At 45.7% G+C, this 14,633-nt stretch overlaps 1 protein-coding gene across 1 annotated transcript in view; it reads left to right on the top strand.

The window, feature by feature from the left end:
- Window positions 1-14,633, top strand: part of LOC138468323 (exportin-5-like) — a 1,170,237-nt gene that overhangs the window by 280,287 nt on the left and 875,317 nt on the right. Inside the window, exon 9 of the mRNA XM_069608829.1 lies at window positions 14,249-14,348. Within this exon, the coding sequence (XP_069464930.1) occupies window positions 14,249-14,348 (100 nt within the window). The remainder of the gene's footprint in view (window positions 1-14,248; window positions 14,349-14,633) is intronic.

The raw sequence follows: 14,633 nt of genomic DNA, 5'->3' as shown, positions 1-14,633 counted from the left end.
GGGAGGAAAGGGATGGCTTCCTAGCCCTCATGCGTGATGGCAAGGATGCTGTGTGTGATTTCCTTCAGTCGGGGTTGGACACGGCAGACACTGTCAGCTGGTCCATGGCTGCGAGCACCGTCCTACGCAGGTTTGCGTGGTTGCAGAAGTCAGGGCTTGCTCCTGATGTGCAAAGCCAGCTTCTGAACATGCCCTTTGATGGCGTTCATTTATTTGGCAACAAGGCTGACGAGAGCCTTGAGAGGTTGGAGACCTCCAAAGCTGCAGCAAAGTCTTTGAGGGATGCAGTACGTCAACCTCTGCCTTTTCGTCCTAGGGGACAACAATGGAGGCAAGGTTCCTTTTTGTTTCTACTCCTCTTTTGGTTGATCGAGAGGCGCTGCCAGTCAAAAGGGCCAACTTAAGGGTACCTGTGGTGGATAAGGTACTCGGGGTGCCAAAGCCGCTCGGGCTGTTGCCTCCTTTGCCCTCCGGCACTGCCGCAGTCGCTCCAGCTCAGTCATGAGGCCATGTCCCATGGTTTGCCGGATGGGCGCAGCATCTTGGAGAATGGTGTGCCATTACTTCAGATGTGAGTTCTGGATATCTCAGCCCACGGCTACTGCCTTCCCTTCCTTCAGCGGCCCCACGTCAATCCACCGGGGAAGCTCTCTTTGAAGCGTCCAAATCCGCTCCTTGCGCAGGAAATCCTATCCCTGCTGGAGAAAGGCGCCATAGAACTGGTGTCTGTAGCGGAGAGGAACAAGTGGATGATATTCCCTTTATTTTTTGATCCCAAAGAAAGACTGGGGGATTGAGACCCATCATGGACTTAACAAGCTTCCCAGGAAGGACAAGTTCAAGGTGGTCACTCTTTCTCAAGTCCTCCAGGCCCTTCAACTTCAGGATTGGTTGGTGTCTCTGGACCTCAAGGATGCTTACTTTCATGTGCCGATTCATCCCAAGCACAGGAGGTACCGGAGGTTCGTGGCTGGCGACTTGCACTTTCAGTTTCGGGTCCTGCCATTCGGATTGACTTCCGCCCGAGGGTTTTCACCAAGCTGATGGTGGTTGTGCCAGCGTACCTCAGGAGAGGGGGGGATTCAAATCTACACCTACCTGGACGATTGGCTGATCAGGGCGCACTCTCCCGAGCAAGCCCTGGATAATCTATCCGTCACCTGCCATTCCCTTCACAAGCAGGGCTTCTTTAAATTTAGGAAGAAGTTGCTTTTGACACCTTCCCAGTGGCTCTGATACATCGGAGCAGTGCTCGACACGTCCCTGGGGCACTGTTTGCCTCCCCAGGTGAGGGCTCATCACATTCTGCAGATGGACAAGTTTCAACGTGCCCAGAGTTTCCCGGCTTTCGAATTCTTCCGGTTGCTCGGCCTCATGGCATCCTGCATTTATCTGGTGCTGGAGGCCAGACTGCGGATGAGATCCCTGCAGTGGGCTCTCAAGATGCAGTGGTCGCAGTTCTCCGGAAAGATGTCGGATCCCATTCAGATTCCGCTCTTGGTCGCCCGGGATCTTCTATGGTGGGTCGACGAAGGAAATCGAATGAAGGGGGCACCATTTTGCCAACCATGGCTGGAGGTGACGATCATGACGGATACCTCCCACACAGAATGGGGTGCTCATGTCAACGAGTTGACAGCCAGCGGCCGTTGGTCCCCGTTGGAGTCTAGACTCCACATCAATCTGTTAGAGCTGAGAGCCATCAGGCTGGCCATGAAGGCTTGTCTGCCGCCTGTGCGGGGGAAGACTGTCCTGATTATGACGGACAAAACGGTGGCCATGCATTACCTCAACAAAGAGGTAGGAAGGGGGGGCGGAAGGGTCACTCATGTTGTGCAGGGAGGCGATGCAGCTCTGGTTCTGGGCCATCCAACAGGAAATCTCGGCAGTTCATCTGGACGGAGACTAAGACGCTGGGATGGACGCTCTGAGCAGGCGGAGCACAGTCTCTCGTCAGGAAGTCCTGTTGGAGATCTTCGCCCTTTGGGGAACCCCACAGGTGGATCTCTTCACCACCAGTGTCAACCGGAAGTGTGAAAGATTCTGCTTGCGGTAATTTCCCCAAGAGGAGCCTTAGTGGATGCGTTTGTAGTGGAGTGGTCCTTCCCACTGCTGTATGCGTTTCCTCCAGTCCCTGTCATTCCTCAAGTGTTGCGGAGGTTACGGAGATTCGGTTCCCGAATTATCCTCATTGCTCTGGATTGGGCCAGGAGAGCGTGGTACCCGGACCTTCTCGACATGTCCATCTGCCCTCCACGCCGTCTTCCCTACTGAGACTATCTGCTCTCACGGGAGGGGGGTGTCCGGTTCTCCATCCTGAGGTCAGGTCTCTCAACCTTCATGCTTGGTATCTGAAAGGTTGGGATACAAGGATTGGGACCTCCCGGATGGCGTGATGGAGGTGTTGCTTTCGGCCAGGCGGCCCGCAACAAAATCCCTGTACCGTTGCCGGAAGTTCTGCGACTAGTGCAGGGGTCAGAATGTGGATCCTTTCCAATGTTCCATTCCTATGGTTTTGTCTTTTCTGCTTTCTTTAGCCCACAAGGGTCTTCAGGTGGGTAGGTTTACCTGGCGGCACGGTCTATATTTAAGCGCTCGACTAGAGTGTTCTTACTTTAAGATTCCTTTGAATTCGCAGTTTCTGAAAGGACTGTTTGTGTTTCCACCATCTCCTTTCCAGGTGCCGGGTTGGGATTTGAAGTTGGTTTTAAAGTTTCTGATCGGATCTCTGTTTGAGCTTTTACACTCTTGAGACTGTTGTCTTTTAAAACTGTTTTTAATTGCGGTTACTTCTGCACGCAGAGTGAGTGAATTGCAGGCACTTTCTGCCAAGCCACCCTTTACTGTTTTCCATAAGGACAGGGTTGTCCTGCGGGTGCAACCTTCCTTTCTTCCGAAGGTTGTGTCTGAATTTCATTTGAGCCAGAAGGTGGTTCTTCCGGCTTTTTATCCTCCTCTGCATCCTGGTAAGGAAGAGGAGAGGCTCCATAGGTTGGATCCTAGGAGAGCTTTGAGCTTTTATCTTGTCCCGGGTCCGAGTCGACGATTGGCTCTTTGTAGGTTATCCTGGACATAGCTTGGGTCAGGCTGTTTCCAAACAGACCTTGTCCACATGGATTGTTTTAACTATAACTGAGTGCTACCGTTTGGCGGGGAAGGACCCTCCAGTAGGCTTACGGGCTCACTCTACTAGGGGTGTGGCTGCCTCCACTGCTCTACAAAGGGGTGTTCCTATTCAGAATATTTGTGTAACAGCCACATGGGCCTCTGTCCATACTTTTGTTAAACACTATTCCCTGGACTCCATCCATGGGCAGAATTTGACCTTTGGTAAGGCAGTCCTCTATTCAGCCACTTGATTGAGTACTCTAAATTTCACTTTCTAAATTCTGTCCCTCCTCCATAGGGTGGTACTGCTTTGGGAGTCTGTCATAGATGTGGAATACGTTGGAGGACACAATCCCTTAGAAGAACAAGTTACTTACCAAACTGGTAACGTTCTTTCGATGGGATGTTCCTCCGACGTATTCCACATCGCCCTCCCAGCCTGCCCCTCTGGAGAATTTCCTCTGTGATTACAGCTTCCATTGTCAGGATTCCAGGGTATAATTACACATGTTCAAAGAGACACTTTGTTAAAAAGCCTTCATTTTAAAGATTACACCATCACAGAAATATGGTTGAATGATGTATGGCTGTTGATTCTGAAATTTACATCAAATTATTAAAATAACTTTCCTTAATGTTAATCTAATCAGGAAGTATCTAATTTCCCAGGCCAAGATGGTGGGTCTATTACACAACAATGATTGGATGAGAAGTGCTGTGAGGTTTTGTGGCACTGTCACCATGATTCTAAACTGCCTTTCATTCCAGTTCCCTTAGTGTGAGGTAGCAGTTATAATAGCTCTAGAAAAAAGTTTACTATAGTGATTTCAAGGAACTCATTCAAGAAGAAAATATTACTGAGAAGACAAGGAGTTTTCAGGAAGAACTTATTCAGTGCTAAAGAACAATTTCCTGACAGATGAAGCAAGCTAGGTCAAATACAGGAAAATGATAACTAAAAATCAAATGTATCTATCAATAATCAGAATCAAGAAGCTGTTTAAAATAGTTTGAATCTGACTTCTAACTATGAACTGTTATGTGCTCTTTGCTCGTGTCATTTACCGGCTGATAATCAGTTTAGTATTTGCGGCTGCATTTACTTGTTTGTTTACGGTAATTTCCGGTGAAAACATTTTGTGAAGTAGAAATAATTCATTGGTTGAGTTTTAGTATTTACAATATTTACTTACAAAAGTATTTTGAAATTTCGCGTGCGCGTGAAATTCGTTAGTTACTTTTGAGGAAAGGACCTATTAGCGTGAATCGTACGTCCTTTCAAATGTTTACTTCAGACTTCCTGGTTGTGACGTTTGCGGTTGCCTTGTGTGAAGTTACGGGGAAGTAATCATACCGACGGAGAACTCAATCGTTGAATTCAGTTAGTAGAGAGTTATAAGGGTGAATTGTAATGTTTCATTTAACAGGCACAGTTAGGTTTATGCGCGTTCATATTAGGCAAAGCGGATCATCTCCGGAGGGTGCGGGTTTGCGCGGATCATCTTCAAAGTGCGCGGGGTGCGCGGATCATCTCAAGGTGCGCGGAACGTTTTCTTGTGTGCGCGGCTCATCTTCAAGCCACAGTAATGTAGAAAAGACTCTTCAATTAAAGACTCTTATTTCTTCATTGGAGAAAAGAAATAAAACACGCTTTTCCAGAAAGTCAGCAACAGCGTGTATCTCTATAACATGATTCTATAATTTAATGAACTTTCAAAGAGGAAATATGATTTACTTCTTATAGTGAATTACAACATAAAATTCATTCAAGCATTCTAGAATAGTTTTCTTTCCAAAAGATTCTTTCACAATTAATTAAAAAGTTTCATACCAAAAGTTGAGTAATTGAAGAAACTTAAAGATTCAGAAAAGAAGACATTTATTTATTCAAGCCTATCAGCTATCAAGCATAGGCTGCAGGTATATATAAATACATATATATATATTTATAATTATATTTAGTATCAAGAAAAACTATATATAAAGAAAATTAATAGTATGCTATGTGTTTAGATTTTCACAGAAATAAAACTGAAGAATCATCCAATCAATACGTCAGTATTCCAGTCCAGATGGAAGACCAGTAGTCAAGAGGTCAACATTGAATACCTGTGAAGATCTGCATTTGTTTTGTTATCCATTCCCCTTTCCCCTTGGGTTTGCCAGTTTAGTAATTATATATTATTCAAGATTGTTGAGTTGGCACACCTGGGGGGTCTGGTGGGCCAGCATCACTTCTGCAGGAAGATTCAAGATTGGAGTCCTGATATCCATTTCCGCAAGGCTGTGGGCTTTTATACTGGCAGGAGACTTGGTGTCACATGTTCTGGGGGTGGGGGAAACTAAACTGAGGTAACGGGCGCCGTGCGTCCTATATATAACATCAAGTGATGTCGACCCTCGACGGAGGCCCTCGAGGGCCATCGGCTCGACACCATCGATGCAGGATGCCCTCTGCTGAAAAGTTTCCGAAGTGCACAGGTGTGGACACTAAATATCATAGATGTGGAATACATCGGCGGAACATCCCATCGAAAGAACGTTGCCAGTTTGGTAAGTAACTTGTTGTTCTGCTAGAATGGTGGGGCTCCTTCTCTTTTTCACCATTTCTCGTGCGCTTGTTGTTTCTGAGGTCTTCCCCTGCCATTCTAAGTGAGAACGACCTCAGTGCAAGTTTTTACTTTGTATTACACGTCCAGGCTCTAGAGGGCCTGAGAAGGCGGGAAGCGAGGGAGGAGTAAAAAACTCTGCACCCCTTTGTCTTTCACCTTGCCTGAAAGGAACCAAGTCCCAATGGGGGGTGGGGGCCTGGCTGTCCTGATTGGACAGCCAGACCACCCTTTCTGCAAAATACCTCATAAAAGGGATAACTACTTCGAACCTAGAAGCTGCTGACAAGTGGACCACGGGAGCTGAATCCGAAGAGGAAGATGAAAATGCGTATGGAGCGATTTCCAGCGTCAAGAGAGCCTGCTGTGTAGTCTGAGCCTGATGCAACCCCTACTTCCAATCGACCTGGGGGTCCCGAATGAGACTAGTCTCAAGAAGACCTGCATTGTGAGCCATCCCACAATGTGCTGTGACCTTGCTCAGCTGTTAGGCAGAAACCTGTGCAGTTCCCTTGGGGACCACTGCAAAAGATTTAAGACTACAGGTGTTGGCAGTAAACCCACTTGGTAGCAGTCTGTACCACCCAGATTTACCTGGTAGCTGTGGCTGAGCAGCCAGACTTCCCTCAAGAAGAGTTAGGCAGCATGCAAAGTATACACAATAGGTACCCAGATAAAATAATACAAGCAAACACTGACCAGAGCTTTGGTATCAAAGTATATAATTATTTATTTAAAAACACACAGTTTGAAACACTCCAGCACTCTTATTGTAAAATATTCTAAACACAGTTTCTATTGTAATATACACACCCCTTTGGTTCCTATCAGATAAATCCCAGTAAGACACCACTTATTTTCATACAGAGGTGAGCGCTTAACTAGATTGCACTTTGATAAGTTTGTGAGAAAGGGGGGGGAGACAGAATATGGAAAGATACACCACTCTAAGATTCAGGAACACTGTTAGCAAGGCAGAAGAGCAAAAGTCACTGGTGAGCCAAAGTCCAAAGGCTGGGCCCATCTTAGAGAGAGCAGAGCACAAATTCGCCCAAGATCACAGTTACACTAGGCTTAGAAAGTCTTGCAGAGGGTTCAAAAGGAGTTTAGAGAGGCTTAGGAAAGCTTAGCCAGGGTGTCCCAGGCTAACCCAGGTTCGAAAGCCGGGGGCTAAATCTACCCCGTACAGTCGGTAGCAAGGGAAGCCAGGCGGGACACGGTACCTTAAGTGGGAAGGATCCTCCAGCGGTGGCAGTTGTTCCTGGTAGTGGGTGCAAGTTGCGTCGTCGTCCAGGGGAAGAGAAGATCTCGACTTGGAGGAAAGATGAAGGTTGTTGCACTACCAGGGAAGAAACCAGCCGCGGAGTCTTCCGGTTAAAGGTGCTACCTTTGTTTCGCGGTCGTGGTAAAATGTGGTATCCCGGTTGCCGGGGTGCTTGGCACAGGCAAGGCGGCCACGAGGTACGTCGGGAAGGCGAAAAGACAGTGAAACTGGTTATCCCCACCAGTCAAAGGAAGAACACTCTCCGGTGGGAGATCTCCTCTGTCGTTGGGAAAAGTGGTGAGGCAGTCCAGCAGGGCTCCACCGGTGGTGGTGTCGTGGCAGGTCGGCTCAGCTTCTCCCTCGTCGGATTCTTAGGTCCTGTGGCGACTTCTGAAGTTCCAGTCCCCAAAGCCCTGCTGTCACTCAAACATGCTAAGTGGTGAGCCGGGCGGTTCACCACTTGGGCCAATCAGGATGGAGAGCGACTTGAGTAGCCTAGGCAACTCAGTCCAGAGTGCCTAAATTTCCCTCCACCCTTCCTAAGTACCCCAGACAGAGTGGCACCACTTTGGAGGGCTTCTGTGGAGAAGCCCGCCAAAAAGTGGAACAAAGGGCTGGACTTGGGTTGGAGTCACAGAAGAGAACACAAACGCCATTTTAGAATCAAGTTTTGGCAAAAAATACCAACCGGAGAATTAATATTAATTAAATAAACCGGCGGTATGTTCGAGGCTACCGTAAATAATTAAATAAAGATAGTAGCCTAAAACAATGGGAAATCCCATAGGAAAATATTCGCGGTTGAATATAAAAAGTAGTATCCACTGCCACCAGCCAAAACTCAATCAGGGGGGACGGAGACGTGCCCCCTCGACTAACAGACCCCGGGGCAATTGAATTGCCCCAGCCAGTACGTCCACAATATGATGGTTTGTACTGGTTCTGTTCAGAATTTAAGACTAGTAAAGTCAATGGTGACTTTACATGCCCTGGGAGACAGTAGTCAGTCCCAGGGTATGGAGTCTATACTGTGGGGTCACTATGACACCCCTGTGTCACTGCACTGAGGGTGCTGTGTAACACATATCACAAAAACACATGAAGCCCTATGGAGTAAAAGCTCTATGGAGTAAAAGACCCCATAGCCCATTAAACACATCTAGATTCAAAGAAACACTCAAATCATGCCCAAGAGTGAGGGTAAAAGTCTCACTCTTGGCAGGAGAAAGAAATAAACCCCAAAAATCCAGCAAAGCTGCTGGGGGACTCACTAGGTTAGGAAATTCAGCCTAAACAGAGAATTCTCCCTAACAGCTGCAAACCGCCAATACCCTGGGTCCTCAAGTCTGAGTGCAGTGCAAACTCCTGCAGGAGACATGATCCGAATCCCTGAAGTCCCCTCAACAGAGTTCAGGACTAGAGAGAGTGAAGATAATTTGACCAGCGATAGACTTTCTTCACCTGGCTGCTGTAAAAAAGGCACAAAAAACAGATGTTAGAATCCATGAAGACCCCTTTGGAAGCCTCCTCTGATGACTGCTACTACAAGTTCCGTCCAGTTCTTTCGTCTCCAGACCAAGAATCCAGGGACTGGGTCCTGTACTGCTGCATTCTGAAGGCATCCCCTCAGCTCTTCTTTTCTCCTAAGGTACTGTGTGGGCTTCTTACCTAAGTCTGGTGTGCATCCTTTGAGGCTGAGTGGGTGATTCGTGTGGTTGGGAGTTTGCCCATACCACTTGCCCAGGCCTAATGCTGGAACGCTTATAGGGAGCCTTCTGTGAAGTTCTTGGACACTTTAACTAACTCTGAAGCTAATACTTGTTAAAGATGATATCCTGCAACTGAAACCTATTCTGACCTGCTGTAATGCTCACCTGACTCCCACGGAGGCGCTGGCCTGGTTCGCGCTGTTGTGACCTCTTCTAAGGTGATGCGCAGGGTTCGGAAGACGGGCTGGACCGGGCCCCCAAATCTGGATTGTCTGGCTCGCAGAAGTATCCTTCTTAGGGTCTGGAAGGACGAGCTCTCCATCCTGCTTCCGATGCAGGGGCGCGTTGGTATCCAGTTACTTCACTGGATTTTCGGATTGGTGAGACCCAAACTTGCTTGGCTTCCAGGTAAGTTTTTTGATAAGAGGTTCCCCTTGTGTCCATGCATTAATGTACTAATGCTAGTGTTTTTTCCCCATAAGGGCCAGGGTACGGAATGCCGGGGAACAGGCACCGACCCGAGATGAGAGGTGAAAATCCTTGTAGAAATCGGGTAAGTCTTTAATGAGCGTTTTTTGGTAATGTCTTTTCATTCGCTCATTAACGCTGATGTCTCTTTTTCCCCTTAGGGGCCGGGGTCCGGAAATGCCAGGATGCGGCGCGACCCCGAAATGAAGAGGGAATGAATCAACAGGTAAGTCTTAACATGGAGATTTAGCTTTCCTTATTCCCTTCTCTCTCACCTTTTGTTCTGGTCTTTTTCTCCCTAGGCTCTGGGGCGGGACTGCGAATCCGGATGATCGCTGCTGAACATGGAGGCGCCCTGTAAAGGTGAGTGGAATGCGGCGCTGCCGCGATCGACGCAATGAGCTTTTAAATAAGTCTTCCTTTTCAGGATTGTCGGCGAGATGTCTCCGGGATGCGGATTTAGCAGGTAAGGACTTTACCTTCTTCTGTTCTCTTCTTTTCTTCCTTTGCAGGTGATCCAGGATGCTGGCAGGCGTGGCAGAAGTCGGGATGCAGGAGCAGACGCGGTGAGCGTCCAGCTGCTAGATGCAGAACAACGCGAAGCACGTGTGGCTGTTCGGGTGGGGTTTAAATAGCCTTGGAAGAAGTTCCAGGTATGTATCCTTCCCCGACCACGCCTGGATGGTACATTAGTCCCACAGGTAAAGTAGTTCCTTTCAGGCCTCAAGGAGGCCGGGATCCTGCAGCATGGTCTGCATCAGGTAAGTGCACCCAAGCACTTCCATAATGAGCCTGGCGCCATAGGCGCCAGGACACTGTCGAAAGGGCCCCTACATGGGGTTGCTGGGTCCTTCCTTGGGGACTGGATGTCCGCTTTCAGGGACGCAGGGCTTGAACCTGCTCCCCGGGAGCAGGCATGATGACACCTGCCTACAACTGGCACCTATACCACTAGGGTCCCTCCTCTGGCTCTGAAAAAAAACTCATACTATAGACTAGGGATGGACTTTATAAGATAGGTATTCTGTCTTGAAATTCTAACTACTGTAAAAGTACTTACTGAAGAAGTTAGTGTGGTAACCGCATCTCTGTGAATGAAGTTACAAAGTGTCATTAAGTGCATGCTTGCCTTTGAGTTGCATTCTTCCCCTCTAAAAAGTATTGCTAACTTTGAATGGTGTTCCTCCCTCCCACTTCTGAAAAGTAATACTTATTAGTACTGTAACATTATTCTTAACTGAGTGTAAAAGCTTACCAATATGGTTCACCTGCCTTGACTAACATTGTGCAAGTCTTAAAGTGTATCCTCGGGTTTTGCTTTCGCTGGTCTGCTTTATACAGGTCTAAAACAGTCTGAGTTAATACGTGTATTTGAGTTGCTTGTAGCCCCTCTTAAAAGTATATAGGCCTTACCCACCTTGAATAGCTGCTGCTCTTCTAAACCTGGGCTGTGCTTCCCTGAATTACATTGAAACTATTCTAAAATAGTTTCATAAAGTTCTTACTTATCTTAGTAACTGTATTATACACTTCTTAAATGTATACTGGCTATAACTAGCTATTGGGTAGCATATAGTTATGTACTGATAGGTCAATTGCCTTGAAATGCATTGTCTTTCTTGAAGGGTAATAGGGGTTTAGTTTCCCTGATTTGCTTAGTACATTCAAAAAATGTTATTGAGTGTTTTGTTCTTGTCGGTGAGTAGCCTGAGGCCCCTCCAGAAAGTATGAGTTGATTTACTAGCTCTGAACTGAGTTCTAAAAAGTAATGTTGCAAGGAGTATACTTCTAACAGGGTTGGTTTATTATGTGATTTCATAACTGAGTGTCACTGCATGACTGATGGGGTCAACTACCCCTGAAATACTGATTGTATTCTAAACGCATATCTAACCTGGTCGTATTCCCCAAGAATAGTACACTACTATCCTGAATGTATAACCTTAGGTTTGACTCACCTTGACTTGCTTGTTGCTCCTCTAAATAAGGTTATACATTGGTTTGCATACCAAAGGTATTGAGTTGGTTTATATGATTGTGTTTGAGATGTTAGAGTACTTGCACAAGATTTATCTTGATCTACTTGTATTTAAATAAACCCTTTTTTTAATAATATGTAGTGTTTCAGTGTTTCTTTGGAACATATGTATGCTACAATTTCTTTGTGCCAACCTACAGCCCTCTCTCCCTCCTAAGATAAACCTGGTTGCTCTGTCCATGCTACCCACAGTTTCAGGTGGTACAGCCTTAAACTAAGAGTGGAGCTTATGTACTGTCTCGGATGTATGGTTTTATGAAGTCCTTAGTTGGAATTTATCTTAACACATACTATTCATTTAAAAACCTGGAAGGAAGAGGAGTAATTATGCAGTAAGGAAACCCAGTTCACAAGAATGATGACCCTAACTTTCCAATCCCTATGTTGAATGGTGCCCTGTGACCAAAAGTCACACGTTTCCTACAGGAGCGGGGAGACGGACAGGAAGTTATTGTGCTGATGAAAAATGTTCCAGAAGACGTCTCAAGGATTTTACAGGCAAGTAAGATACTTTTTCTATCTCTTAGAACAGCTTTTAAAATGAAACGTTTTAAAAAGTGAAGGAATGGAATAAATCAAAGTTACTCAAAGTTTATTATAGGGGTGGCTGTAACTATTGTGCTTACTCACCGCCCTTTCTCAGATTTTCCTGAATAACTTGGCAGGTCCACTGGGAGTTACTGGAGGTAGGTTTTCCCGCCGTTGGATCCAGTTGAAGATGCCCAGGAGCTAATGGGCACCTCACTGGAATCAATGGCGGTTAAATCGACCTCCAGTGACCCCCAGTTGACCCATCAAGTCATCTGGGGAAATCCGAGTCGCGGGGTGGGTGGGGATTAAGTAATAGCAATGCATTAGCCTACCCTTTTCTTCTTAGCACAAACCTCATAATAAACTTTGGTAATTCCATTCCATCGCTCTTTGATCTTCATATATAAAAGTAACTCTGAAAGATAGGAACAAAATTTTACTTACCAGTAACTTTGAATTTCTTTTTTAACATTTCACCAGCACAAACACTTCCTGCGTCAAACCCTTTTCCTAAGAAGCAGCTTTGTGACTCTTAAGCACAAAGACCCATACATCATTAGGATTGGACTTTTAAAGTTAGGGTCCATTTCTTGTGACTTTGTTCCATTCCACTGCATCATTACTTACCTTCCTTGTTGTTGAATGCATTCCTAAGAACCTAAAGGCGACTGTATATATGTTTATGATTGAGTGTTGTGTAATATTATCACCTGCTTGATACATTTCCTAGTGTGCTTTTGGTCTAGAATAGGTATTGTATTTTTGTACTTAACTGCCTAAGCAGAATCATTGTACGCTTCACTATATGGACCCCTGACCACACTCACACTCCTGAGAATAGCCTTGACTGCTCTCCACGCTTAGCTTGATTTGGTTTTGGCTAACCTCTGAGTTACCCTGTTCACAATAACTAGGGTGGCCTCCTAAAATCTGCCCATCAGGCCAGTTTCTAGAAATCCATCTTAACCGTGCTCCCGCCCCTGGCCTCTCCCAATCCGGGGACACTCCTGCAATCCCTTTTCCCTGCCTAACTTGCCTACTCGTTCCCAAATCTAAAAAATATTCAAACGCTCACCTTGCCCACATAAATACACTCACCTATCCCCTCTCCAATCCCCCTCATTTACCGCTCCAGCCACCGCTTCCTGATCTTCCTGCAGTAAATTGCAAATACACTTATCACTGTGTATGCTTGAAAGCATTGCACCAAATGGGTAGTGTGCTTATGGCAACATGCACCATTTTACGAAAAAGCAGTGGTAAATATTTTGTGATCGGTCACCTTGGGGCAACTGCATTTCTCTTAGGTCGAGTATGTAAGCTAACGAAACTCTGCAGGTCGAGTGGGATTTTAAAGAATTTACGAGGCCTGGCTAAATGAGAGGTAGCAGCAAGCTGACCTAAAACAAACAGGGAAACCAATTTAAAGAGAACGTAGAAAGTCTGGTAAAGCAAAATTGCAAGAGACAGGATTCAGCAAACCGCTGTTAACGGAGTACAAGACATAGCAACAGAAAGCAGGGTTCAAGGATTGTTCATTATTGGGCACATGCCACAGTTTCAGGATTGGAAAAAAGCTATTTCTGCCATCTTTCAGGCACTCCATTCATGAGGCTGGACTTTCTATTGCTCCTGGATGACAATGGGACACTCCTGGTCAGAGGGAAATACTGGCACCCAGGAGCTACTTCCAACTCCTGCTCCATGAATTCCAATTTCAACCCCTGTACAGTTCTGGATTTTTTCAAAGGGGTGCATTCCTATGGAGCTCTCTCAAAGCTGGGATAAGGTGCACCAAACATGGGCTAGGGTTCGTCCTCTGTCCGTTTCTTTTTTTTTTTTAATATATATGTTGTTTATTAGTTTGATTAACAAACTTTTACAACATATAAACAAGTAAATGTTATACAATTTTCTATAAACATAAAATTTCACATTGGAATTTAGAATTAAGATCAAAACGAATAATATCTTCCCATTGAATATTATATTTACACTAACATTTTTGCAAGTGTTACCACTAAAATTCCTTGGGTGGCTGTTATTCTAAATTCAAAGCATCTCTTTTTTTCCAATTCATTCACCAACATTGAAAGAAATTTAGTTAATGTCACTATGGTGTTGACAGATATTCCCCACATCATGTTCGTCCAGCACCATTCTCTGGCGCTGAGAGTAATGCCCTTTTTTAACACTCCTATGAGATCGCCCCGTGCAAGTCCGTTTCAGGCTAAGCCATCCTGCCTTTTCAAGTTTGGAAGCCTAATGGAGAAGTAAATGTTAAATAGCATCCGATTCTGCCTCTGGTCACGTGCTAGGCTAGTAACACCTCAGTAAATTTGCATGGGCCTTGGACTGGAGTCAACAGGTTGGAAGAGAATTAAGGTAGTGGTAGCTTTGTCATTAGGAGCGTGTGATGTTGTGTAAATAGCATTGTTCAGGCAGTGTTCCCTCTGCTTGAGTGTTATATGCTTGCAGACCATTTGTGACACTAATGTTTGTCCCGTTCTCACCCCTTCAGAACAGTCGATGGAGAGGTTCTGACTGAGAAGCGTTATATATTTCTGAAGAGACTGTGTCAGATCTTGTGTTCCCTTGGCAGCCAACTATGTGGGTTGGTGGTAAGTTGTAAATCCTTCTGATATCCAAAATAATTGTAAGTTTTGCATGTTGACCATTCCAGAACATAAATGCTATCTCTGCTATTGCACAATATTTTCATCTTACAATGCAGTGCAATGGGGATACGCTTGTATCACCCTAGACTTTTACACTTGGGGCTTTTGGTTACTTTTATATGTGATTAAAGACAAGCTTGTGGCAGCAATGACCTTTTTACCATTTTTGCACTATTTGTATGTGCACTTTCGCGTTTACCGTTTCTGGCAGCTAAACGTGGCTAGTGC

The sequence above is a fragment of the Ambystoma mexicanum genome, chromosome 4q, assembly GCF_040938575.1.
Source record: "Ambystoma mexicanum isolate Mex_15411 chromosome 4q, UKY_AmexF1_1, whole genome shotgun sequence".
In the NCBI taxonomy this organism is placed as follows: Eukaryota; Metazoa; Chordata; class Amphibia; order Caudata; family Ambystomatidae; genus Ambystoma; species Ambystoma mexicanum.
The sequence above is the reverse complement of the archived record's forward strand: the minus strand, read 5'-3'. Positions and strand labels throughout refer to the sequence as shown.